Below are 27,192 nucleotides of genomic sequence, written 5' to 3'. Positions count from 1 at the left end.
TTGTAGGAGGGAGTGAGGGCCACAAAGCATTAGGAAGCTAGCAGCGTGTTGTGTTGGCTACAAGTGGAAAATCTGCTGGGTAGAGCCAAAAAAGACATACGATACAATGGTCTATTCAGCTGATGTTCTTTTAATATCAGATACTTGTATGACCATCATTCACGAGGCCTTAATTTCACTGCACACATAGGAACTTGAGCCTTGACTTCCACCAGTAGCCAGAGCTCAACCACAGGGCTGGAACTGGGATGACCCATTGTGGTCTGATCAAAAGTGAACAAATGAGCACGTTTACAAACTTGGAAGTTGTGTACAGTAAAAGCATGCCATTCGCTTTTTTTTCCATTTTCCTTCATGAAGTAATTTACAAAAATTAAGAAGGACAAAACACGTTTAACAGCAGTTTTCATTGTGTTCTTGTTCTCAGAAGTATGCCAGTGTATCAACTACTCAAGGTATCTACTAGACAAGATCCTACAAGATTAGTAATAAAACAGCTTCCTAGGTCTACATAGCGAAGCAGATTAAGCCATAGGTGTGTAAAAGTAAAACATGGCACAGGATCTTTTCTGCCGTGCAAATAATGTTTATAATGTTTAAGGTGTAAGCTCAATAGTTCTTATTGAAACTATTTTGAGTTTACCTGGATGAACACAACTATTTTAGCAGATAGATTTGAAGCAGGTGTTTTCGCATGCAAGTACTCACTACCTTCATAAAGTACTGCACATTTTTCCATTTCACTCTTTCATCACTATATCAAACATTTATAAACCTGGCTGAGACCAGTTTGAGTGATTGCACCTCCGTGCATTTGGCTGCTTGTCATCTGTATAAAAGTTATACCTTGTCATTTGACTATGATACTAACGCAGAAAAATAAATTATTTGGAAGAAGCATAGTTCCAAACGACTTTCATGTTTATGAGCACACAGGGTAGATCCACCGAAAATACAAAAAAAAAAACAACAGCCATGAGTGATAGTCTGAGCTGAGTGAGTTCTCCTGTGGCTCACAAGTCTCTTAGGAACGTACTGTCAGTGGATCTGTTGAAGTGTCTCCTCCTCGTCCACCCCCAGTAATGGAAATGGCTTGCTCCTTGTGATATACTCACACAGGATGGACAAACTGATAGACCAGTCTTTGGGACATGTCTGGCTTCCGTATGATACCCTTCTTGTAGTACTGCCTGATGCTGCGACTTAGCTTGTCATAGTTCATTGCTGGCCGGTTCTTCCTTTGGCCCCATAGGCGAGCTACCTGAGCAGAATCTTCAATTTTGAAGATACCTGGTAATGCCAGAAAGGGGAGAAAAGTTGACCTCATCTGCCTCTACTGAACCTCCATGATTTCACAAAGAAGGCATTCCACTCTCTTTTGATTCTTGTGTCAACTGATTTTTTTCTTGGAAAGTCAGACATAAAAGCAATCTTAGGCTAAATCAATCAAAATACAAAACACTTGTATGGCTCTGTTAACTAAATCTATATGGTTCATTAATTACCACTGACCAAATAGCAGTTAACTTGCACACAAGTGGGATGGTGTCTGTATTATGCTACTAACATTGACATCTAATTGAAAAAGTAAATTGATCGAAAACTACATTGTTTCAAAATATGAAATCTTTACACCTAACTGTAGGTGACAGTATTATTGAAATTGGTAGAAAGTACAGCTACAGCACTGAATAGGCCTCTCACCCTTGTCCTTGTTTTGCCAGCGGATGTAGCGGCTGTAGTTGTGCGGCTTGAGCAGCAGCTCTCTGAGAAACTGCCACAGGTGCACTGGCTGGCCAGAGCAGGAAGAGTCTGCCTCCGGCCACACGTTCTGACCTGAGAAGAGAAGCACAGAGAAGGCCTTAGACTCCCCAGGCTGTACAATGTTATGATCCAGGCTCATAATGGAGCTTGATTTTAGGAGTCGGCATTACCATTACATTTATTTAATGATACATTTAATTTAAATTGCCCCCATGGTACGATATGTGGCCGGTTGGTAGAAAAAAGGCCTACCTGTTGTTGGGCTCTCAGTCACTGAAGACCGTCCATGCATCCAAGCAGCTGGAAGAGGCGAAAGATGACATTTAACAATGACTGGGTGTAAAAAAAAAAGGGAACGGTTAGAAAGCTTGCAAAATGCTTGTACTAAAATCCCACCAAAGAGACCGCATTGCCTGAAAGTGTTGCTTTGATGAAGAACACACACAGGGCACATGCATACCGTGGCTGCAATGAGACTGGGTCCACTGGACCACCTCTAGAGGAAGTATTATTTACAACTATTTACAACTATAGACACAATCCATACAGGGACTGGAAAATTGCATTGCGTGCATACTGCCTGTTGCAAGGTGGACAAGACACAATGGAGACAGTGTGGACAATGAACACAAATATTCAATGCTAGGTGGATAAGCTTTTGGCTCTCCACATAGAGGTTGCACACTTAAGTAAGGTGTGAATGGACCTGATGTGCACATCTTACACAAAACATTCTAATTGTAAACATTCTAATTCTAATTTCCTTCCATTTGAATTAAAGTGCTAATGGCTGTAATCAAAAGAAAAGTATAAGTGTTGTCTCACACCCCCACACCTCTGCCGGACTGTACCTGACTTCCATATGTCCAGATGGGCGTAGAGTGTGTCACTGCACCCTGGGCACAGTTTGTGGAAGTCCTCTTGACTCATGGCACACAGGTCTTTACCGTCCAGCTGCTGGAAGGCCTGGCCCACCGAAGGCAGCTTGTATAGGTGCTCCGTCCACAGCAGCCACTTCTGGACGTTCCCCATGTTCCAATCTACAGGGTCTGAGGAGAGTCCAGACTGGTGTTCAGGTATTGTCCCCAAGACATTTCCCCAACTGCGCTCGCCATGACTTACACCATCATTTTTATGAAGATATTACAGTACAAACAAAACAAAAGTGGACTGGGGTACATTTAATTACAGACCCAACCATTTGTTGTGGTCACAAAAAAAATATTTACTAATCCTTAACTGTCATTTAATCCAGTGTTTCCTAAAATTGCTGTGGCAGTGATTAATTTGAATACCTCCTAGCAGTCCACAACTTTACTTAATATGATTACAGTATAAATGATAAATGATAATAGGCTACTCTCAGTGGTAACTTTGTTTTTAAAGGGGGTTATATGAGGTGAAAAGAGTAGGCACAGAAAGGAGAGAGTAATCCAACTCTTGTTTGCGCAGGGCGGTACGGCACACACTGGTCTTCATGGAGGGCAATTTGCCATAACACTCCACACACACACACACACAGAAACACATGGACCATATGTTTAGCGTGAGGCTCTGCTTGCTTTGTGTTTACAATTAAAAGGTGTAGTGCATCACAGGCCCAGCCTCCCAGGCCATGGGATGGCAGCTCAACATGCAACCAATATTCTGAGATATTACATCAGTTTTTCACTTAGCTTGAATTGAAACCGTGAATGCATCTCAGTGTGTTAGTCGGTGCTAATATTTTCTGTTAGCCTCTCAGCTTACTTCTCTGATTCTGTGTGGTGAATGGTGACTAGGAGATCCACCGTTATATATCTTTTTGAATTATATCTACATAATTGACTAAAAATCTAAAAATATCACACCTGTAGTCTTAAAGGATAATAGCACCAAGCAAGTGGTATCCAGAATTGTATCCTTTCACAAATGCACAAGGTATATGACAGTATACAAGAGGGTTTATCATTGAATAAAGTTGAATGAACACATGTAGTGTCACTCTGCAGGCTGGGCCTTTACCTGGTGGGATGTTGAGCAACTTGCAGGCTGTCTCAATGTCCTTTAACACCTCCTCTACAACCATGGTCTGCATTTGCTCTAGGGAGCGTTCATCGTCCTGTCCCGGTTGCAGAGCTGAGCTGTGGACCTGCGGGCACTGCTCTGGCTCCCCGTGACTTGTTGGTGAGGCTGGGGCAACCTCAGGGGTGGGAGTGGGCTCCCGGACCTTTCCCAGCCAAGTGGTCTCATCAATAGACAGAATGTCAAAGCTGGGCAGATAGAGGACCTGAAGGCCTCGCTCGTTCAATTCCAGGCTCCAGGTCTCCGTGCTGTCAGACGCCACGCTCGCTCCCTTCTCTGTGGTCCCAGCTCTCTCAGACAGGGTCACATCAGTCAGGCATACAGTGCTCTCCACCTGGCTTTCCTTTGGACTTGACATGTCTAGACCCCAAACAGTCAGCCATTGAAAAGAAAAAGGTAACTTAGTAATTGAACAACTTAAATCGCATTCAGTTCCTCTGTTTAGTTCAGTTTCAGTCAGGTCAAACAATTAAAGTCGGCAACGATGTCTTCAAATTCGAGTTGAAATGAATATGTGGCTGATGTGTGTTACAATGATAAATACTCTAACTTTGTAAAACAAATTAGAAGGTAATAAAATGAGTGCTTCCTTATGTATTTCAGATAAAAACACCAGGCAGCCATGACGCAAAAGGCAAGAATCCAGGTCAGCATTGTTAAATGATAAATAATGACTTTGAATTACACCCAGTGTATGACCTCAGTGTTTATTTATCTGCTGTGTAAAAGTGCATCATTGTTTAAATTAGCTAATATTTTTACCACCCATTCAGTTTCACGTATTATTCAACACTACTCAATCACTTATCAAACTGTCTATGTTCCAGAAAGTTCACATTAAGTTCACACTTCGAGTGTAAGCTTTCCCAATATAAAAATGTTACATCATTTCATAATAACCTACAAGCATCTAGGAACACATTTGGTAAATAAATTGATTTTAAAAAGCTGGAAAAATATATACTCTACCTTTTACATAATCTGCAATAAGGCTGAGATGACACACACCAAAGCGTTCACCATGCACAGTGTTATCTCCTCCATTCTACGGTGAACACTGGTCTTAAGGTTTCCTGGGAGAGTTGTATTTGAGGGGTCTACTGAATGCTTAAAATGCCCTGAACCCGACCAATAGTAGGTAGAAGAGGAGGACTCCTGAAGGAGTCACGGTAGAGCAGTGGTTGGCATAAGGCAAACTGGATTTTCCTGAGTCACTTACTTGCGGGTCAGTACTCTAGAATAGGGTGTGACGCCGTGGTAAGTGACAACGCAACACCCTGATCTGGCTTTTCAAAGAGCCGCTTCTCCCCTGTTCTTTATCAGCGTGAGTTTTTAATAATGGAGGTGAGCATGATAGAGCGCTCGATTCAAACGCAGCATGACATCGGCACCCTTGAAGGCCAATCCACCACTGGCCAGGAAAAATGCTTTTTTCACTTTTCCTTTCCTTTTAATGTCCCACAGGCCAGTCCCACAGGTACGAATGAGCTCATATCGATCAAAGCTTGGAATTGATATACTGAAATGGGAAGGTGTGCTGTATGGTTTGTGGTGCCATCTCTTCTGACGTGTGTCACGTTCTTGCTTTTACACACAATCCTCTAATGCTGTTGAGGGCAGTAATTAAAAGACAGCTGCGTGTAATAGGCTGGCAGATTACTGTTTTCCTGGTATATCGGCATACACAGCTGGGAGGCGAGGTGAGCTGTCACGGTCGTGACTGTGTGGGGCTGTCGCATTGCACATGTTCAGGAAGAGATTCTTTGTTTGTTTGGCCACAGAAGGCATCACTGCCATTCATAAAATCTTACAGCACCACACCCTGAGAAAGCAGCAGAACACTAGCGCTATCATGTCACTATTTGCCTGTGCTGATTTGGGCTTTAAAACAACACAGGATGTGCTTTTCAGATTATTGTCATGGTGGGTTGGATCTCTTCCTCATAACGTAGTGAAAAACAAAACAAAAGGCTGAGCGAGGCTAAAGCTTTGATGGAGCTACTGTGGCCAAAGCAAAGAAGATGAAGTTATCCTTCAGGATGACTCCCAGAGTGTCTGAAAGGCTCTCATCACCTCATGTTATGTGTGCTCCCCCTCCTTCCAGCAGCCCCTTCCACATTCTCACTTTCATCTCCTGATTCCCCATGAAAGGTCTGGGCCATCCACGGCCTCTGCATTTATCGGGGGTCAGATTAGAGTTGCTGTGTGTTCACTCCCCCCCCCCTCCTCTGCAACAGCTTGCGCTAAATCCATTACCCTAGCAAATTTAGTTTATTTCCAGCAGAGAGGAGGCTTTAGAGAAGGGTGCAAACATGCCCCCTTAGCAAAAGGATTTAAAGCTCCACTGATCTCTAAATGAGTCTGTTGAAGACTTCAGTGCTCATTTCAGGAGAATTAGGAAACGGCAACATTTACGGGATAGTTTATCCCATTCATTGTTAAGTAAGAATGTTTCAGAACCTCCCCCATTTAAAAGAAAGAGAGATGGCACCAAGAGGTCTGGTTACTCTGAAGTGAGGACTTCCCTGTTGTCTGCAGTAACTTATATTTAAATTAGCAATCATTTAGTCAAGGGAAATAAAACAAACTGCATTGGAATTGCATAGTTTCGCAGAAAAATGCTTTGAAACTCCATTACTCTACCTTGTGTTGGGTGTTCCTCATAGCAGATTTAGTAGCCTGTTTGTAACTGTTCCTTATTTTCACTGTTTGGACATCCAGAAAATGAGCTGATTAATCAGTTCATTCACTGAACTATGAATATGGAAATACCAGGAGAGAGGGTGACCTTTTTTTAAAAGTCTGAGAAGCCCATGTCCTGAAACCTTTATTAAGCAAACACTTTCATCATATTTGGTCGGTCTTTAGCTGTTTAGAGTTTAGACTTTAGTTGTCAACAAAGTGTCTAAAAACAAGATTTAGGATTTAAGGCCAAGAAAGTAAACCTGGTATTTCTCAATGCTCTATGTGTGATGTAAAGCATATCAAAACATGAGTGCATGTATATTACATCATATCATACTGCGACAAGGGTCAGCCCATGCTATGTCACCTCGAACATATTTTACTTGGATTGAAGTCCATTGTGGAATGGAAATTTATATTCCCTTAGCCAGATTTTTTATAAATGTTATTTCCGTTTATTTGTTTCCAAAGAGGTGAACACTTTGGAGGATATTGTATCTGAGGTCAGTATAGTGTTGATATCCACAACATGTCTGCGTTAGTCCACTACTAGAGCACAGGGACTCTTTGGTTTTATTTCAAATTAAAAACCTGTGAGTTAGATTTACCTCACATATTAGCCGGTTAAGAATGGGCTTATAAAGAAACAGAGAGACACAGGTGAGTTATAGACCGAAACAGAGAGACACAGGTATGTTAGAGACCGAAACAGAGAGACACAGGTGAGTTATTCAGAAAACATAACTGTGATGGGCTAAGTCATACCTCACTGGCGACTTCTGGGATCCAGTGCTGATTACTCTCCGATGGTCACAGGACCTCGTCAGCGGTAGATTGGCAGTGAAGACCCTCCACCAGTTCTTCCCATGCAGGTTACTATTACACAGCAAGCTGATATTCGTGCTGCTAAGCTTCCTCAAGTAATTTCCTGAAATTCAAGACATTCAATAGTCTAAAGCCAGTTTCTCGGAATTACGGTTCTTAACTGGTCTCTTTCACAACTCTACTGTAGTGGTGACGGGGTTTTCTTCCCTATTACACCTGCTCTGGGTGTGTACCAGTACCCAAGTGACTGTGTGTGAAGGAATGTCTGCTCCATTGACCATGGGGTTATATTTATAAGGAGTTCTCATTTACTTAAGTAAATATTGGATTGGTGTGTGACCACAGGTCACATAGCCTCAGTTATCCATGTGCCCACTAAACAATCACAAAGAGATGCCCGATTTCTGCAACAAGATTACTTAACACATTAAAAAAATTATCTATTATTTGGTATATTGTTTTTGTGATAAGACCAAATATTTTGAGAGAATAACGGAATGGTACAAGTGCCCAAACCTGATGCCATGCTTACTTGAGGTCATGAATACCCTTAAAAGCAAAGGAACATCATACAAAGGTACACATGATGAACTTGTATAGTCTTTTTGAGTATGTAAGAGCATATCTACTGGTATATCCCCTGGACTCTTGGACGTCCCTCTGTCTCCTTCACAAATACTATGCCTAAGCATGGTGACTACTGTAGGGGGAAGTTGTAACCATGTAACCATGGTTAAGGCACTAGGGTTGAGCCTCCTGTTAAAAGAAAGAACCAGTTGGGTCTGCTTTCTCCACAGAAAATAGGATGCTGGAAACGTAATGCTACACAAATATTTTTCTAAATAATTTGCGTATTTGAAAACAAACAGAAGATTTGGGGGCAATGTGGCATACACAAGTAGGACAGCAGTTAAGGAAATGGGAATTAAACACCTTAGACACAGAAACCAAAGTAGGGGGACTGCATGTACTGCATACCGAACCACGAAGGACACTGAAGACACTGAGAGGAAGTACAACGTTTCAATTCCATCTGCCATAAAGTTGTTCTTTCTGCTGACAGTCAAGGGTTAAATGCAGAGGACGGTCAAAGGAAAGAGTAATGAGAGACAGAACATTTTGATTCGTTTTCAAAAAGTGAGTGTTCATATGAAGCCTACTGCCATGGAGCTTCTTCATGGTGACTACTTTATCACATTCCTTTAATGAATGAAGTGCATTATTAATATCATTGATTATAAATAGATAGATTGATAGATTGTTTATTAGCCTCACAACCAAGGCCGGTGGAATTTGTTTTCAGTACAGTATGCTAAACTCTGCAGTACAATGCATACATGGACAGCAAACACTTCACATATTATCACACTTATTACATACAACACATACATAGGTGAATGGTATGCATGACAGTGGTGTGGGGTGAGAGGGCTAGAGAGAGGAGCTCAGAGTCCTGATAGCTTTGGGGGGAAAAAGCTATCTGTGAAGCGTTGCCTGTGCCTCCCTGATGGAAGGAGCTGGGAGAGGTGATGAGCAGGATGTGAGGGGTCTGAGATGTCCTTCTTTGCTTGCTTTGCAGGATAGTGAGTTCATAGAGATTCAACTGAGGGGAGTGGGTTGCCTATGATTTTCGGAGCCTTGTTGACAATTCACAGTACTTTTCCTTTGTTTGATTGTCCAGGCTGATGGCTATGAAGAACAGGTGATTGATGATGATTGACTCAGTATATTTTAAGCGTATTATTTATAAAAAAAAATATTCTCTATGAGTTATTATTTTTTAAGCTTTATTATTTATAACAACATATGAAATAATTATGTATTTTATAACATAATGTAATAATAATAATTCATATTTCAGAAACAAGAAACCTGAGGAAATTTGTGATACATTGTAACCTAATAAGATTGAATGTGGCTACTTTTTCCTCTGAATGGCAGATTTTCAGGTGCACGTGATAGCCTACATATTACACTCCGCCTTGAAAGGTGGCGGTAATGCGCCTGGGTAATTTTATCACTCCACAGATCAAGAGGGAGGAGAAGAACAACACTACAACCGGTTATTCATTTAGCTAACCAGCTAGCTGTGGCAACGTGTGGGGTTGTGGAAAATGCCCAAGTATGTGTCTTTTATTTATGTCCAACCATCGTGTTTGTTTAGACATTAGGGCATAAGCGTGTGTACGTGTTTCCTTATGGCACACATTTGCCATGGAATCATAGAGAACATTGTGAGCTGCCGATGCTTTAACGTTATGTGAACTTAGCATTATCTAGCTAGCTCACTGTGTCTGTAAGATACAAGTAGTGGTGTTTGCTAACGTTATGTAGTTAACCAACGACATATGATAATTGAGCTAAGGTTACTTTTTACAGTGGACAGATAAATTCGGTCAGATGATGTATTCCACCACAGCCATTTGAAAGAATTGTGGAAAAACGTGACTAATACAAATACGCTGTGCTCAAGATTATTGTAGTTGGCTAGCTAGCTAACGTAGTCTGCTGGAGGATTTTACCAGTTAACGTTAGCTATCCTGGTTTAGTACCGTCGAAACGGGAACTGTTAATATTCTGATTCGTAATTAGTTATTTTTACTGTCTGGAGTAACCTTGTGTTAGTTATGGAAATGGAAGTGCTTTTACCCTATGGTTAAGCTAGACCGGCAGTGCCTTTTCTCTTTAAGATGATGTTAGCAGGTAGCTAACATTCGCTAACATTACTTTATGATCACTTAACTAACCAGTGTTTCTTCCCTTGTGCAAGGTTTTACTGTGACTACTGCGACACATATCTCACCCACGATTCGGTAAGAGGTTATATGTTCTCCTTCAATGCTACAAACTACTAAAATAACATCAAGAATGTAACAGTAGCCAGTTTAAGAAAGTCAGCTACAGTGCCTTTTTTTTAACAACAAACCAAAATTGACACACATTCCCTTTGAGTACTAGTCGTCCGTTGTCCAGACAAGTTTGACTGACTTATTTATTAGATTCACTTATCTAATTTTATGAATTGATTTCGTTTAATTTATTAATTTATCTGTATTGTTTATGTTCCTTTTTACTGTTAAGCACCTTGAGACAAATCTGCGATTTTTTTGTGTGTTTAGAAACTAATTTGATCCTGTTTTCCCTTTTGGTTACCTCCTTTATGGAGAGGAGTCCCAATAACTGCGTTTGTCAGAATTTTGAAGGCCATGCAAGTTGTATTGAAGCAGTTATTAGAAGTGTCCGGGTAATGGCATGGAAATCTTAAATAATTTTTCAGGACCACTGAAATGCCAGCACACAAGATAAAAACTGCACTGTGCGAGGCTAAGCTGTTTTTTGCAAACTGTACTGTTGTTCCCCATTGAAAAGAGCTGTTTGAAATTTTACGTTATGTACTTATGGATAATTATCTTACTTGCCTTTGACAGCCGTCAGTGCGGAAGACTCACTGCAGCGGTCGCAAGCATAAAGAAAATGTGAAGGACTACTATCAGAAATGGATGGAGGAGCAAGCACAGAGTCTTATCGATAAAACAAGTGAGTAGTGCTTGCCAAACTTGATTGTTGGGCTTGGTTGTTGTGGATTATGAATTTTGTGAAGGTCTATTGTGTGCAGATCCGTGCGTGTGGCAGCTTTATCATCCAGGCCTTGTGTGAATAAAATTCTACTTTTTTTCTTTTTCAGCTGCTGCATTTCAGCAAGGCAAGATCCCGCCCACTCCGTTCCCAGGAGCACCTCCACCTGGCGGCTCACTGCTTCCTCATCCAAATATAAGTGAGTCCCTTTACTTAAAAGTGTATTCAGCTGTGGTTGCATTCTAATCAACATCTTCAGTCATCTGTGTCAAACATTACATGAGAATGCAGAGGCTTTATGCCGTTGCGCTGATCCTCATCTCCTTCCAGGTGGACCCCCCCGGCCGGGCATGCTGCCGGCTCCCCCGATGGGTGGACCTCCCATGATGCCTATGATGGGTCCTCCTCCACACGGAATGATGCCTGGTGGACCAGGTCAGTGGCCATGTAGCAGATTTGTGGAAATCAAAATTTAGCTGAAGAGTACTTTGTGGAGGAAGACAGTGCTGTTGTATCTGGCTTGATTGATGGAGTGGAGATGGTTGTATGTTGGTTAGTTATTGAGGAGTTTGAATGTCAAGGTTCCGCTAAGTTTTTTTTTCTCTTTAACAAACGTCAAATTGCCTTAACAGGTCCTGGTATGAGGCCTCCAATGGGTGGCCACATGCAGATGATGCCTGGACCCCATATGATGCGCCCACCTGCCCGCCCCATGATGCTTCAAGTTAGGCCAGGGATGGTGCGGCCTGACAGATAAGAACGAACCTTTCAACCCCTGAAGTAACATCCTCACCCCTCTACCCCGTCAGATTATGCCATTGCTCAAGGTCATGCATGTGGAATTGTGGACAAAAGTTTTTGTTGTTGGGTTGAGATTATGGATCACTGCTTTTATTTTTTAATTTGATTTTAATTCTCAGTTGGCCAAATTTGTCCTCCTCCTAATGTCTTTTGACGGCACTGGTCTTGGCAGACAGTGACATCATCGCTGGTGCATAACTCGCAGATCTGATGTAATGGTCCTGTAGATTTGTTTTCCATATGAGCACGTTTTTTTGTAAGCTATTGTATGTTTGACATTTTATTAAATACAATTTTAGGAAACTAAATGTTTGTACATTTTCTTAATGGTAATTCATCCTAGTAGTCCAAGCAAACACTCAACACTTACAATCCAAGATGCTGAATCTTGTAATCTGTAGAACCGGTGTTTAAAATATTGAATGGTGTTTGAATGCCAAATGTCTGAGCACATCTCCTTTTTTCATTTGTTGCTTCTGGACATGGTTAAAACCTACATCCGACACTCTGAACATAAGATTTCAGGAAGTATTTCTTCCATTACGTATGCAGCCGTAGTTTATTGTGGACTAAGATCTAGTTCACCTCGACTGAAGAGATCAGTCATATTTACCTCTGAAGTTTGTGTAAACCTTTTGATTGTCACTTGATCAAAGGTCATGTAGGCCTTGTGGAAGTGAATCATTTTTTGCATTCTGGGCTCTCAGTTGAGTGTTGGATGTAAATTAAGCAAAAAGTAGTTCACCCACCATTGCAGCTGGAGTTGCGTAGTAGATTTAGGAAATGTCTTTGAGGGCCTCAGATTTGAGATGAGCATTTTTAATTAATAGTTTATGAAATTAAAGACAAACTAATTTGATTTCAAGTATAAATCCAATTCATCCAAATTAAACAACTGGACACAAAGAATACACACAGTTTGATATTAAGCGATAGCACTTTATTTAAACATAACCAATTCTAAGCCACAATACTGAATAACAAGACTCAATGGCTGCAGCATACATTGTAAAAAAAAAAAAAAATCAGGTTTGAATGCCTTAGTTAATGGAGTTTCTCTTGTCCTGTACTTGGAGGTCAATGCAAATTTGAATCATATTTAAGTGTCTTAATCAAATTATAGTTCCTTTCACTTTTTTTTTCTCTTTAAAAACACAAATGTAACATTTTGCAACATATAACCATTCACTAGCACACGTTAGGATTTAACAAGGCAAAGTGCTTTCAGAGATTGCATTGTCACAGAAAATCATGTACGGCTTGTCTCTTTACCCATTTCTTTTAGGTGGGTTTGGGGAAGGGGGGGGGGGCAGGGTTTGGGGAGGGGTCTGAAGAGGTCCTTTTGCTTAGTGGGAGCCCTGCCTAACATCTGACCTCTGTGGTGGGATGCATCTGGCGGTTTAAGGCTGGATACGATAAATGTGTTTCCTTCAGACGGAGCGCACCGCATGCACCCTTACTCAGCCTGAATTGAACCAGAGCTGCTGTAATTTTGTTGCTTTTGGAGTTATGTTAGTTTAAGACGCAGACACATGACACACCAACTCCACAGTCAGACATTTCCTATAACACAACAGCTGTAAACGTGGTAACATATGGCTTGATGCGCACACACACAACATACACAAACACACCGTCAGGATGTGGAAAAGGTGACGTCTGCTCACTGAGTAAAGGGTGCTTTTGATGGGCTCATTGAAGCTGATCTGTCTTTGATAAAAAATTCTCAAAGAAACTGCTGCACTAGGACCTAGGAGATTTTGTCGGTCTACTTACAGCTTGGCTTAGACATTCCTGTCGTTGGTTGTGACTAATCCTCAACACTTGAATATGACAGACACAGTCACTCATTTTGAACTTTTTTTTTTTTTAAGATAGAAAAAATGGAAATATTTCTCCATCTTTTTTTTTCTTTTAACCTACAGAAATAGGTGGCTATGCACTTAGCAGACAAAGATGACCTGTACAATATGGAGGTAGGCACAACAGAAAAACCATACTCAGTATTGTAATACTAATACCTTTTTTAACATTTTTTTTTTTTACAATTCCCCAAAATAGCATGAATGTGTGTATTACAAATGAAGCGTAAATCCACTTGAAGATGAAAAGTGTGGTCAGTTCTGTATTTATTTCTGTCATTGACGTTTTGAGGTAATTAGGGTTTCATATTGGATCTACTACATCGCTGCTTACGTCCTCTAAGCCTTACTAAACACCTGCTTTCTCTGACAACAACAACCAGACACACACACTCACTCACTCACTAGTAGGTGGCAGTAGTGAAACACCAGTGTGGGTGGGACTCGGGTTACTGCCAGACTTCAGGTATGGCATGTTCTCTGCTGCACTCCAACGCCTGTGGGCTAATGCTAACGCTAACTGGTTCACCTCTTCCAGGTCTCTACACACAGCTGAGCAGAGGGGAGGGGAGCTGTGAGGCTCACTCTCTCTCAGGCTCTTTGGGAGGACATTGAGAACTTCTGATAATGTATGTTTTAAGGCAACCAACAGCCTTATTCCAGATACAGATTGGAAAAGAATTCAAGCTTTCACTCAAAACAGTGTTCAGATATCCTCTTCAAAGGGTTAAGTTCACAAACATGTTAGGACACCAAAACAGTCTATCAAACTAAATACAAAAAAGCCCACAAACTTTTAAAGACTAGAAGTACCACGATCTTACCATAACTAGAAGGGAATGTATTTTTTTTTTTAAGGATTGACTAATTGGAGAGCAGAATCCTTGGGCTTCTGGTAGTGTAAACTAGTCGTGTGTAAAGTATGCCAAGACATGGAAAAATACAAATTTCTTACAAAATATTCAGCGCCACGTAGTGAGGAGCACATATCCTCAGTCTTCAAATGGGAAATGCTTGAGTACATTAAGTCATATACACACACACACACACACACACACACAAAAACTCACATAGCACATGGATACGGACGTCCTAGTACCAAAAGGTAGTGATTGCAAGGTGGTTTCCCTTAATCCTGCATTATAGTATTCCACTGCAAGACCAACTCATCGTCCACACACATCCGCAAACATATAAAGCCATGCCAAATGCATCAAACACATCCCACTGATTATCATTATTCACTTTACTTTGCTGTTAATTCAAGTTTAGTTTCCAGGTTTAAGGGAAGTAGCAGGCTGCAAAAATGTTCTTATAAACAATGTTAAACTCCCTTTGCTACTCACAGTTGATCAGTCAAATTTCTGGATAAGCTCAGATTCAATCAAGATAAACCCTGCGTTAAATTAAACAAACATGCCATCCCTCGTACATGCAACAATCCACGCCTAGAAGAGCTACTCTAGATAAGATCAATAAAATCTACAACACCCTTCCAGTAGAATGCATAATGTTTCCTTATTGGTGTGTTGGAACAAATAGCTTTTCTTTATGCCACTTACTTACATTCGAAATCACATATTTGTAAACTTTAGATGTTGGGATCCGTTTGCAACCTTGGCCAGTTCATTAGATCTAATAGGACATGTTTTCAAAGCTGCGGACAATCTTAATTACAGCCCAGCTATTTTTCAGTTGTACTTGTGCTTGTGAGCGAGTCAAGGTGCAATCACAAATGGAAATATTGCTTTAACGGAATGAACTACGGATTACTTGACCATGGCCAAACCTCTTTTTCTACACAAGGTAATTTACCCAATTGGAAAAAGACCTTGAAAACCAGCCCATAATCAAGCCCGGAGGGCTGAAGTGTCATCTTGGAAGGTTACTGTGAGCACAACTGGCAGGCCAGAATTTGGGGACTTGGTGTTCAGAACTTCCTCTTTGGACTTGTGCTTTGAAAAATCTGTCAACACAAACTCTGTAGTTTTGACAATTCTGTCCACAGAGATTCATGTGGTGACAAAATGAACTAGCAGGTCAACAAAATGGCTTCCAGTTCCTTGGGATTAATGGAATTTGTGACAGCCTAATGCTACAGGTGGTTGGACCCATAATGGACCCTGTGAAACAGGACTACTCAGTGGTAATTCATAAGGCTTCAGACTGGTTTGAATGGAAGACCATTTACAGAGACTAAACAAACAACTGTAAATAGATATTTTGATTCAATTTAGAAGCTCTTCAGAAATTATGTGACCATCTCTCTTGAAGTAACACACACTACAATTACCTATAGAAATGAACTAAATAACCAGCAATTCTCTAAACTGAATGCATAATCAGTATTCTTGGTGAAAAATGCCACCATGCAATATAACCTCTCTTACAATTTAATAGCATTTATAGCTTGCACCAAATTAATCTTAGTGTGGCTACAATTGAGAACAACACAATTCCGTGGAGCAAGAATGTTCAATAGAGTCCATGGTTTGAAATTAATCTTGAAAAGACGTTGCACAAACCAGGAAAATCGTTTAACGTAGGCCATTCAGGTTTCCACATTCCAACTGCACAGCAATGTTCTCACAGCGTAGCTCCACCATGCATAACAGGACCTCCATCAAACATGGGAATTTGCATAAGTTGCCATACATGACCTGAGCCTCCAGTTAGGTCCATTTGAGAAGAATTATTTTGAGACCTTCAGCCTTCAAAAAGCAGCAACTGTCCCTTCTTAGGGCAATCCAGCCAAATGCAGAGGACCACTAGATCATCCGCTTTCAGATGATCCCACTGGTGTCTCCATAGACCCCTCTGCCGGAAAGTGTTCTGACCAAACACTACAATGAACTGTGGCTCTCCCATACTTATTATGGGTAGGTTGGGTGAAAGGCATCGGATGTTCACCAGGCTGAAATACTCTCTAGGACTTCAAAGGATACTGAGGCACACTGACATAGAGCTCGCAGGTCTTATGGATGCTAACCATCATCTTTAATGGCTGCTTCTCTCAATCTCCGCTTATCCAAAGCCAGAGAGGTAACGCATGGTAGTGACCTCAGATTACTGAGAATAGCCTTAAAACATCAACAGGACAAGAGGTATCAGATGAGAGAAGGTCATTAATATTACTTCCATGACACACTGTGATATATAACCATGAGGACAGAGGTCACAGTACTATGGAGGCAACCTCAGGCCAGTGACAGACATCAGTCTACGTTTCATTTGTCTGGAGCTGTTAAAGGGTGCAGGGATTCATGCAAAGAGGAGGATCTGTAGATGGATTTGTCACAAACAGCTCATTCACATGGGTCGGTACATTTAAAATGACAGATGTACAGCTATCTGAGTCCTGGGACTGGCTAAATCCCTGCTATGCCCATTTAGAATCTAGAGGTTGACAAAAACTTGAAAAACACTTTTTTTTCTTACATAGATGCATTATTATAATTTTTTACAATATCAACATAGACTTTGTTATATATTAAAACAAGGTTATCTTCTATAACTGCAGCCACTATTGATATGAAAACCTGTACACCAATTATCACCAGTAAGGTAACAAAGACGTTTTTTTTTTTTTTACTTTACGTTGAGGGAATTCACATGGTGTACCCTTAAGTTTAAGGCATGCTTTCTATGGGGGGCAGAGGGGAAGGTGAAAACATAAAATATTCTGCTATTGCCTTTCACCGATGCTTCAAGTAAAGAGGGACACTGGTGTCCTTGGAGGTAAGGCTCAGGGGAGATGTTGCTGCACAGATGCTGACCTGGGACCAGCTTCTCTCCCCTCTTTCGCAGTCTGAGGAGTAGAATAGAACATGACAACTGGTCCACAGTCAGCACTTTTCAGGAGCAACTTCTACCAACACCGGAGGTAAGTGGGAGATATCCCAGTAGACCGTGCTGTGGACAGTATCACTGTAGTTAATATGTGACACGACAGCTATGATAACTATAATATAAACTAACTATTCAAAAAAAAAAGAAATCTAATTCCAGCTTTCCTATAAACCCTCTCTTTATCTTCAAATCATAATAAAGTTCTGGATGTTAAATAATCACGGATATATATTTTACGAAAACAAATACTATTCAATCTTACAAAGAGCTGTGATCTCTCACCAACAAAACTCTAAGACACAAATGAGAAGCTACATTAGAAGTGATTCCACCACTCCTGTCAAATACAGACCTACGCCCTGTACGAGACCAGATAGAGAGCCAGGACCACAACTAGTACTTCAGTACCCTGAAGAAACAAGGAAAACAAAAACTCACAAACGTACAAAATCACTAGTCATGCCCATTTTCTTCAATGCTTGTTTTTTTTTTTTGACGCTTCGTGTGTTCTGTGTGTGTCAACTGCTACCATCTCCACTAGTTTGTGCAAGTCTATCTCTCCTCCTCGAACTGGCCGACTGCAATATTGCTTTTTAAAAACTCAAAACATACCTTTCAACAGAGAGTGTACTTGATCTGTATGACAAAATGCACATTCGCTATGGGCTTGATGCTATACAGATGAGTAGAGGACAAGAAAGAAAGAAAAGAAAAAAAAAACAAGTAAACTCCAATCTTTCTCCTAGAATACTCGAGCATTTTAGAAAACGTAGTCTTACCCACCATTTGAGCCAGTTAAGGACATTATTTCTGAAAAAAAGTATTTCCCCATCTTGAGGAGTGTGATGAACTGAGTCTCTTCAAATATGAACTCTGAACTGAATTGTTTTATACGGTCTTCAACAGCTTATACCCTAGCACTCTCACTCATACAGCTTACACGATTTCCTTTTCAGTGAGAGCAATACAAAGCTGGTTATCTGCATCTTAGTGAAGGTCTAAGGGGATCAGCACTATTAAAGAGTTTCACTTGTGATAAGGACTTTGGGAATCAATAACTGGGTGGGGAGAGAGATGGCCTTTGATGAAACAAAGGCAAAAGAAAAGGTGAGAATCACTCTTTGAACTTCTTTTGTGCCGAACCCCACTGGACAAAGGATGACTTCAACAAATTGTTCTTTCCAACAACCATCGAGAACAAACAAGAGAGACGGAAATTGCTACGGCACTTACGGGTCTAGGTAACAGCATGGGGCGTCATTAAGGTTGAATGCTTTTGATATGCTATCAGTTATGAAACAAAGACGTACACATTCCAAACAAGTACAGAGACTATGCAGGCTTGCGCATCACAACACAGGAAGAACATCAGGAGGTAACTGTAAGGCAATTGCAGTAGAGAATATGGCTGCCATTTTGTAACAACAACCACTTTGAGCTAGGCTGCTTCACAGGACAGTGCAGAATGGAGGGGCCCTAAAGGACCACATGAGCAGTGCTAAAGATGACATTGGTGTGACATTTGTGCTGAGAACATAAGGCATGTGCATCGGCTACATCTAGAACCCTCTACCCTGCTAAAAAAATAATGTCCAACACTGGCTCAAATGAGAAGACTGTTTCAAACCTTTGCCCATTTGTCTGCAGATGTAAGCAGATGTGGAAAAGGAACAATCCTAAAAAAGGGTGTCAGACTTTAATCTATTACTTTTTGTCATTTTGTCTAGAGACAGTGCAGTAATGTCAGCTTCACAACCCCACCTACTCAAAATTTAGACCTTACATTCACTTTTAGTCAGCAAATTACTGGACTATGGCTCAGCAGAGATGTCTGTCAATCGACGTATACCTATACATAGTTTGTGTTCTTCATCAAATGTCAGTTTTTGTCCTCAATTTTCATTTTTTTTTTTAAACATCCTTGCTTTTTGGCAACTGGTTGAAGAAAGGCAGTGCAAATAGAGGTCGTTTTTTTCTGTTTGAAATGGACTTTGTGCTACACACATGTGCACATTCAGGTGCAAGCTTTACTTTCATTGCTACCGAATAGTGATCCCGACAAGAGAAACCATCCCCTCCTCATACGTAGACACAAACACACAAACAAAACACACGCACGCACAGCACACCTGCTCACCAGTGAAAAGTGAGACACCCTCTCACCTCTTTTGCTGAAGAAAACTGTAACCCCTAACGTTAATATCTACATAGGTAACATGTATACATAAATACACACATACATATAGAGATATTAAATATACAAAAGTGCCTATTCATTCGATAAGTGCTTTTGGTCTGGGCTGAGCCGTGTCCTCTGCAATGAGCTAATGCTTGACGGGGGGGGGGTGGGGGGTGGGTTGGAGTTAGGACCTTCAAAGCAAAAGTCAGGCTTTTGTTTTGTTTACCAAAGCAAGCCTGTTTCTTCCATCCCTGGCCCAAACTCTCCAACCTTTCACCAGACCAAAGTCTGGCCAGGGGGCCTGTCAGCACTTTGCACAGCTCTTGACAAGACAAGGTGGTTTGCATCGGGAGCAAGTCCCGTTCGCCCAGGCCAGCCAATCTGTGGCAATTTATTTAACTTGCACTCAACCCACTTTCCAAATTGAATGTAGTACGGTAGTCCAATTTTGAGAATCAAAAAAAAAAAAAAAAAGGTTACGCAGGTGTTAGAGCAGGATGTCTTTCTCTCTTGCTTGCTCGCACACTCTTTAGTTTGAACAAAATGTACAATTTCAAATAAAAATCCCTTCTCCTATTCAGCTGAATTAGATTATTATTAAATGGCTTATTTGTTGATGTGATATCTCCGCACCAGCAACACCCTTGTCTGACATCATAGAAAAAGGCCTATGTAAAATGCCACAAAAAGTTCAGGTAGCTTAATACAATCATTTCTTTCAGCATACTAGTACAAATATGAGAAATAGCAATTACACTGATTTTGGCATTTGCTATTCCTGCATATAGTAAAGGATATTGACTTTTTTTTCTCCTTAAAGGCTTTAAAATGAAATACCTTGTGGAACACCGGTACTGGCCACATCAGGGTGCAAGATAAGCATTTGCTTTTTTCAACTTTTCCTGTTTTTTTTTCTTCTTTTTTTCCTTTTCCATTTTTTTTATTTTTAACATGATACCTTCTCATCCCTGTTAATGCACCATAGACCTGACAATAAAATCTCAGTCTGCAATGAACTTTGAATTTGATGCATAAAAGTATGTGTTAATATATATATATCTATACGTATATATAGATAGATAAATATATGTGACTACCAATACCCCATGAACATTTGTGGTACGTTTTTCTATATTCTGTTAAAAGAGAACAATTGTAGGTATTGTGGAATTTATGTAAAGAGTAGTAACTAATAGTTCTGATGTTACAATCTGAAAGTTTTTTTTTCTTTTTTACAGTTTTTTATTTGACAGTGAATTTTGCTAAGGTGACGGGGAAGCACAAGATAATCCCTTCCCCCCCCCCCCCAAAAAAAACAGTAAGCACACATACCAAGCAAGTGCGCACTCTGGGCATGACGGCACGCATATGCCGACTTTTAAAAAGGAGACTAGTTTGGGTGTCAAGATGGCAACATATTTGCACAAGTCCCCATAAAAGTGTTTCCTTACAAATAAAAAGCCCTTAGTAGACTGATTGTCATTTCAAAATGAAACAAAAAAGAACAAACAAACACACACACTCTCACACACACACACACACAAAAAGAAAGCGAACACAAGGAAACGTATTAGTCTACCTCTTCAGCTGCTCTTTGAGATAGAATTTCTGATCCTCTGCCACTGATGGCAGTACTCCCACAGAGCCACACAGTAAGAAGAATGAAGTGATTCATGTTGCCTGATCACCTGGAGTGCAAAAATCAGTCAATAATACACTTTTAAACTTAGGCTTCACGCATTGTTGTTTGTTTCACGATCCAGGCCATAAGGGAGAACCTTATGGTGCTCATTCCTGCTTAATGGTCAAGTAAAATTGTGCAAATCAAAAATTGAAATCGAAATGCTAACACACGAAATGCTAGTTTGGATATACCTACGTCTCCCGGTAACTACACAAAACACAGTTAAGGCCAAGGCAGCTGGCACTAACACTCAAGATTTTCTAGCCACAAACTGAGGACACACGATATAAAAACACTACCTTTCACTAAAAAGCTTAACTGACTGATATAGTATTTAATACTTTTAACTATGGAATAGATGGCCGGCTGTGCAAAAAAGCATGGAAGATAACACACCTACACAAATTATTTGCAAAAAAGGTCGAAAAAGTCGTCTTATTTCTTGTTCCATAGCACCACGCAGCCTCTTCCACAATCATTTAGGAGCACTTTTTTGAACCTCTCGTTCAGTGGCGCGTAAATTGGTTGAAGAACTGAAACCGGTCAAACCCAGCCTGTGTACCAACAGCTACAGTAAGGCCAGGAGGCGAGGAGAGGAAGAGCAGCAGCTACCGAGGCTAGCATCCCAGTAGCCGACAGACAGGATAGCTGGAGCATAAAGCAAGTACATTCAGGGAGAGGCAACGCCGTTTAAAGGTCGATATGAAACAGGTAGAGGACGCCAGCCCAACAGCTAGCGAGCTCGACAGAGATCAGCAAGAACATGGAGATGATTATCCAGGTCCAAAGGAATCATTAGGGCACAGTGTGAAATGCTGGCAATTGGCTGGATGAGATTATAAGGGAGATAAAGCCATCACTGTGATGCACTGGCACCAGGGGTGCTGCTTTTGAGTCTTCTAGCAGAGCGATCATAATTTTGCATTGCAATGGACTTGGGAAGCTGAGGCCAACACCTGTGCTCGGGGACAAACCGAAGGACCCGAAGCCCTGGAAAATATTTGGCCGTACCCACAAACCCTGGTTACTAGACAAGTCTACAGTGATGCCGTACATGAGGTCATTATGTTGTAGTTTTTTATGTTTTTAAAGCTTCAAGTGCATTGGACCTGTAGATGCATTCAAATTTCTTATTTTATTTTTTTTGGTGAACTATGATTTGGTGGCAATTGAATACATCTAGCATGCAAAAATGATATGTTATCTTCATAGCAGGTGATGGGCAACATGTAATACCAGGCAAAGGTAAGGGGGGCTCTTCAGTGTGGCTTTGTGGGAGTAATCATCTTAGCATGAAACATGTAACACCTTTGGTAGCTTTCCTTCTCCAACAGTGCATATTCCAATTATAAAGTGTATATATATTTTAGCCTTGAACTGGATAACTGTGTTCATTTCTTTAAAACCAAACGCTTCCTTGGCAGAGTTCTACGGAAAGTGAATCTGAGGAGTATTAACAACCAAAATCCTTTTAGGATCAAGCAAAATGTGAGGTAAGACATTTTGAAGGCTCTCTTTGAGTATTGCTCTTAAATAAGGATGAAGGAAAAAAAAAAAAAATGAAAAACATGAAATAAGACCCGCTTTTAAATACCATTATTACAATCTACCAAAAAACAAAGGCAATTATATTTTAGCAGCTATATTGAAAACAATTTTTTTGTCTTTTTTTTTTTTTTTAAAGTCCTTGACACCCTATTGTGCAAACATCAACTTACTCATGTAATGAATGTTCCAGACAGCTGTCTGTACTGGGAAAAAATTGGGAGGTGGAGAGGAGCTAGTCCTCGCTTCGGTATGGGTGCTTGTCGTTTCTTTTAGTTTTTAAGAAATTGTATTGTATTGAAATTTTTTTTTTTTTTCCCCCAATCTGAAACTCCTAGAATTGTTCTCTTTTGAAGTCTCAAAAACCATTCCACATAGTTTGGGAGGGGTGTTGGATAAGGGAGGTGGGTACATCACTGAAAGGGGTACTTAATGTGGGTCAGGGAGAATCCCGCCCACAGTAATTAGCATGATGAGTATCATTAGCTGTTTGAGACTTAGGCACAGCACTGTAAGACATCTAGAAATTTCCAGAGAAGCCCAAAAGATGGCCATATTTTTCTTGCACTCAAATACGCATTTCCTTCATCTTCCACTTCTGTGAGTAGAAAGGCTGACAATTCCTTCATATCTGAGCTCACTTTAGGGTAGGGACCGGTGCAGACAGCCCCTCATGCTATACACTGAAACTCATTCTTTTATTCATGTGAAATAATTTGTTTTCCATCCACTTAAAAGGTAAACTTTGTCAAAACCAACTAAACGACCTCACCCAATTAATACCGGAAGAGCAAAGCCATCACTGTGTTATTAATGTGACTGCTCAAGCATGTAAATAACGAGTGAGTGGGTGGGGCTGGGTGCAGTTTCATCATAATTGGGCCCCTTCATTAGAATGCGTCATGTGAGGTCTGTCTGCACTGGAAGTGGTCCCCCCCAACCCGTCCTGTGGCCGTGCAGTCAAACCTGTTGGTTGGTTCCTCTGCCCTGCAAGACTCTCATGCAGCACAGACTGGCTAACCACTTCTTCTGCTCGAGGGCCAAATTTGAGGTAACTGTCTCACACCAATAGGGCAGGTGAAGCCGTTCAAATGCTTCTCCACACAGTTTGTAAGGTTGCTTTAGGTCTTTTTGGGAAATGAGAAAGACACAATGGACATGTAGAGACAGAAAGAGAGAGAGAGAGAGGGGCAGGAATATAGATTTCGAGTGACATATTTGCATATAGGTTTGACTGCACCCATCAGGTTAAATTCTGCGCACTCGCACACACACACACTATTGCACGCATACACACACACACACAAATTAGTATATTCCTGCGTGTCTACAGTGTGAGGCGAGGGGTGGGGGTTGTCAAGGTGAGAGCGCTGGGGAGGGGGTTATAGGGGGAGGGGGTTAGGGAGCTCAAGAGGGAAGCATGACTGATACTTCCTGTGTGTATTGAAGCAAGGGGGTTGGTCGGTGTGCACACGCGCTTTTGTGTATGTGTGTGTGTATGCTTGTGTGTGTGTGTGTGTGTGTGTGTGTGTGTGCGTGTGTGTGCGTGTGTGCGCGCGTCTCACTCGGTGAGGCAGCTGTCCTTGGCGTAACCGTGGCGCAGACTGCCGTTGGCAAGTGGTCGGTGGGCAGCAGCGATGCCGCAATGCTTGAGCAGGTTGAGGCCGTAGTGGGCACTGCTGGACTCTTTGGGGGGAAAAGGCTTCATGGTGGACAGTATCAGAGCCAGGCAGTCAGCCACGTCCTTGTTGGGTGCACATGCCAGGGCTGGGGTGTGGCCTAAGGAGAGAAACCCACGTGCACACAACCTGTCAGTCAAGTACCATGTGCATACAGCTCAACTACACTTTTAGAATAGAATTCTTATATGAATTTGGTTGTCTAGTTAGTATAATAACTCAAGTTAGCTAGTTCTGACCAGTTTGACGGTGTAACCAAAGCAGTGTGTGTGTGTGTGTGTGTGTGTGTGTGTGTGTGTGTGTGTGCATTTACATGCAGGCCAGTGTGTGTTTATGTGGGCTTACCCTCATCATCCACTGCCAGCACTGTGGCTCCACGACTCAGCAGCACCTCCACCACTGTGGCCAGACCGTTGCGAGCAGCTATATGAAGGGGCCTGGAGGGCATGTTAAGGTACTAGTTAGCAATACTGGTGGATGCTGGCTGATTAGAAACTCCACAGTTATATGAAGGGGCCTGGAGGGCATGTTACGGTACTAGTTAGCTATACTGGTGGATGCTGGCTGATTAGAAACTCCACAGTTATATGAAGGGGCCTGGAGGGAATGTTATGGTACTAGTTAGCAATACTGATTAGCTGATTAGAAACTCAACAGCCAAACAATCACATCCCCCTTTCCGTCAATGCCACTTTGGCTGTGACATCAGGCAGAGTTCCTAAAGTTATCCAAAACCGTCCCAAATGTGAAAACTTATTAGCCAAATATTACAATGTGAGGTTACCTAGTGTTCTGAATTGGCATCACTGCCTGCACTTCCGATAAAACAAGATGAGTAGACATCCAAGACAGAAAAGACCAAGAGGAAAGAAAAGAAAGTGGGCTGAGCCTCACATTTGCAGTGCGCTGTTGGTGGCATTGATGAGGGAGGGGTCATCTATCTCTGCCAGGATCAGGAGTGCACACATCTCGTGGCCCTAGAAGAAACACAGTGTCAGGAAAAAAAAACAAAAGAAACAGACAAAAAAAATTCACTGTTGCCCATTCATTTCCAATGACAAATGGCCGCCGCGGACAGTGGCATTGGTCTTTGGTGAGGTGGCAGTTGACGCCGGGCGACAGCTGTGTACGTGAAAGTGTTGCTCGTGTTCCATGTAGCTGTGCTGCCATGGAGTTCAGCAAAGTTCAAAGGTGAACTTTAAATAAAAAAATTAAAAAAATGAAGTTGCGGTGCAAATTTTTGCACAGATAAACCGATCAAAGTAATGAAAACACTAAGAACCAACAGAAATAAATAGTTGAAATTAAAATATTGCTAAATTATTCTGCATCCTACAATTTACAATACGAACACAAACTGCTCACAGCTCTATTGTTTAAACGGTGACTATGACAACCACACAGTGATGACTGACAGGCAATGTACTTCTTCCACTGCCTGAAGGCGCCTAATACAGACATTTATGATGTGAGTAATATCAGAAGACGTGTGTGTGCAAATGTGTGTGTCATGATCCTCTGCATCCCCAACTGCTCAGGAATTGGCGGTGCACAGGCAGTGAGTCCCAGGGTATTGTCTGATTGTCCACAGAAAAGGGGAAGCACCTTATTTCTCTCTTTATTATTTATCTTTTTTCCATTTGGGACTTCTCATGAATACCTCAGCTCAAATCTACACTCCATAAATCTTGTCATTTTAGACAACTGTGATAGGTCACTCTTTTATGCTGCGGTTCCTGAGCAAGCTATATCAACATAGTGAATGTGTGTCTGCGTAAATCTCTCTCTCACACACACACACAAGCATATATGCGTGTTGGTGGTTGTACCTTGCTGCAGGCCAGGTGAAGCGCGGTATTGTTGTTGATGTCCAGCAAGGTGAGGTCTGCCTTGGCCTGGTGCAGCAGGATCTCTGTAGGGCAAACAAACACAGAAATGAATACTCAAGTCTTACAATGAATCAGGAATGGTAATCACTTACAAAAGCTGCCTATAGCGGCCTACAACGCACCAACGTGGGAAGTGTGTCCATTATCAGCGGCAACCATGAGTGGTGAGTGTCCAGCTTGATCAACAGCATTCACCTCTGACCCCTGGACTAGGACCAGCTGTAGCCCGGCAACACTCTCGGCATGGGCCGCAGCATGCAGCGGGGTTCTATGCACAGGAGAGGTGAAAGGTTATGGCCATAGGCTGGGTGCATTTCAACACATGAGTTCTACTGGTGCATTATTAAAGTTGTTTAATATGCCACAAATGTTAACTTTTGTTTTTGCTTGACACATGAAGACATCACAGAAACACACACACACACGCATGCATGCACACACACACAACCTTCCCACCCACCCACCTTCCTTTAGTGTCCCTAAGGTTAACCAGCTGTGTTCCCAAGGTTTCCACCAACAGTTCAGCAGCACCATCATGGCCATTGATTCTGACGAAAACAGACAAACACGATCAAGGACAATCACGGGCACCATGCAATACACACGTGTTAAATGTTATTTAGGGTACTGTAGAGGCAACGGTGGTTGTACTCACAGAGCACAGTGCAAAGGACTGAAGGGGTTGCCCTCCTGGATACTAAACGGTTTGTGTTCAAGTAAAACTTCCAAACAGTCCTCATGCCCTAAACACAGATAAACATGGAAAGACAAGACAAAGCAAATGTTCAAT

At 41.5% G+C, this 27,192-nt stretch overlaps 3 protein-coding genes across 7 annotated transcripts in view; 1 reads left to right on the top strand and 2 right to left on the bottom strand.

Moving 5' to 3' along the window:
- Positions 1–339: 339 nt before the first annotated feature.
- On the bottom strand, positions 340–7,588 carry LOC105897827 (SAM pointed domain-containing Ets transcription factor-like). Of its 3 annotated transcripts, none has more exons than XM_031568048.2 (6): positions 7,279–7,588; positions 3,769–4,188; positions 2,616–2,813; positions 2,017–2,097; positions 1,705–1,836; positions 340–1,290 (listed from the first exon to the last, which is right to left on the bottom strand). In XM_031568048.2, the coding sequence occupies exons 2-6, from the start codon at positions 4,184–4,186 to the stop codon at positions 1,112–1,114; spliced, it is 1,008 nt and encodes a 335-aa protein (XP_031423908.1). In that variant the 5' UTR covers positions 4,187–4,188; positions 7,279–7,588; the 3' UTR covers positions 340–1,111. The 3 variants fall into 3 exon arrangements, with proteins under 3 accessions (XP_031423908.1, XP_012680261.1, XP_031423909.1); XM_012824807.3 differs by having other exon boundaries at positions 2,017–2,064; XM_031568049.2 differs by lacking the exon at positions 7,279–7,588 and adding an exon at positions 4,798–5,678.
- Positions 7,589–9,315: 1,727 nt separating this feature from the next.
- On the top strand, positions 9,316–12,018 carry snrpc (small nuclear ribonucleoprotein polypeptide C). 2 transcript variants are annotated; one of them, XM_012824846.3, is made up of 6 exons: positions 9,316–9,460; positions 10,109–10,151; positions 10,767–10,875; positions 11,024–11,113; positions 11,245–11,349; positions 11,547–12,018. In XM_012824846.3, the coding sequence occupies exons 1-6, from the start codon at positions 9,453–9,455 to the stop codon at positions 11,669–11,671; spliced, it is 480 nt and encodes a 159-aa protein (XP_012680300.1). In that variant the 5' UTR covers positions 9,316–9,452; the 3' UTR covers positions 11,672–12,018. The 2 variants fall into 2 exon arrangements, with proteins under 2 accessions (XP_012680300.1, XP_012680299.1); XM_012824845.3 differs by having other exon boundaries at positions 11,227–11,349.
- Positions 12,019–12,633: 615 nt separating this feature from the next.
- ankrd52a (ankyrin repeat domain 52a) overlaps positions 12,634–27,192 on the bottom strand; it is a 31,074-nt gene continuing 16,515 nt past the window's right edge. The window contains exons 22-28 of one of the 2 annotated variants that reach the window (XM_012824873.3): positions 27,058–27,145; positions 26,867–26,950; positions 26,525–26,670; positions 26,343–26,425; positions 25,408–25,490; positions 24,859–24,950; positions 12,634–24,613 (exon numbers count right to left, since the gene is read on the bottom strand). In XM_012824873.3, the coding sequence (XP_012680327.1) occupies positions 24,396–24,613; positions 24,859–24,950; positions 25,408–25,490; positions 26,343–26,425; positions 26,525–26,670; positions 26,867–26,950; positions 27,058–27,145 (794 nt within the window). In that variant the 3' untranslated portion in view covers positions 12,634–24,395. Of the gene's footprint in view, positions 24,614–24,858; positions 24,951–25,043; positions 25,111–25,407; positions 25,491–26,342; positions 26,426–26,524; positions 26,671–26,866; positions 26,951–27,057; positions 27,146–27,192 lie in introns of those variants that run through there. The other variant, XM_031568047.2, reaches the window with a different exon arrangement.

Source organism: Clupea harengus, chromosome 5 (assembly GCF_900700415.2).
Source record: "Clupea harengus chromosome 5, Ch_v2.0.2, whole genome shotgun sequence".
NCBI lineage: Eukaryota > Metazoa > Chordata > Actinopteri > Clupeiformes > Clupeidae > Clupea > Clupea harengus.
This window is presented reverse-complemented; position numbering and strand designations above follow the sequence as displayed.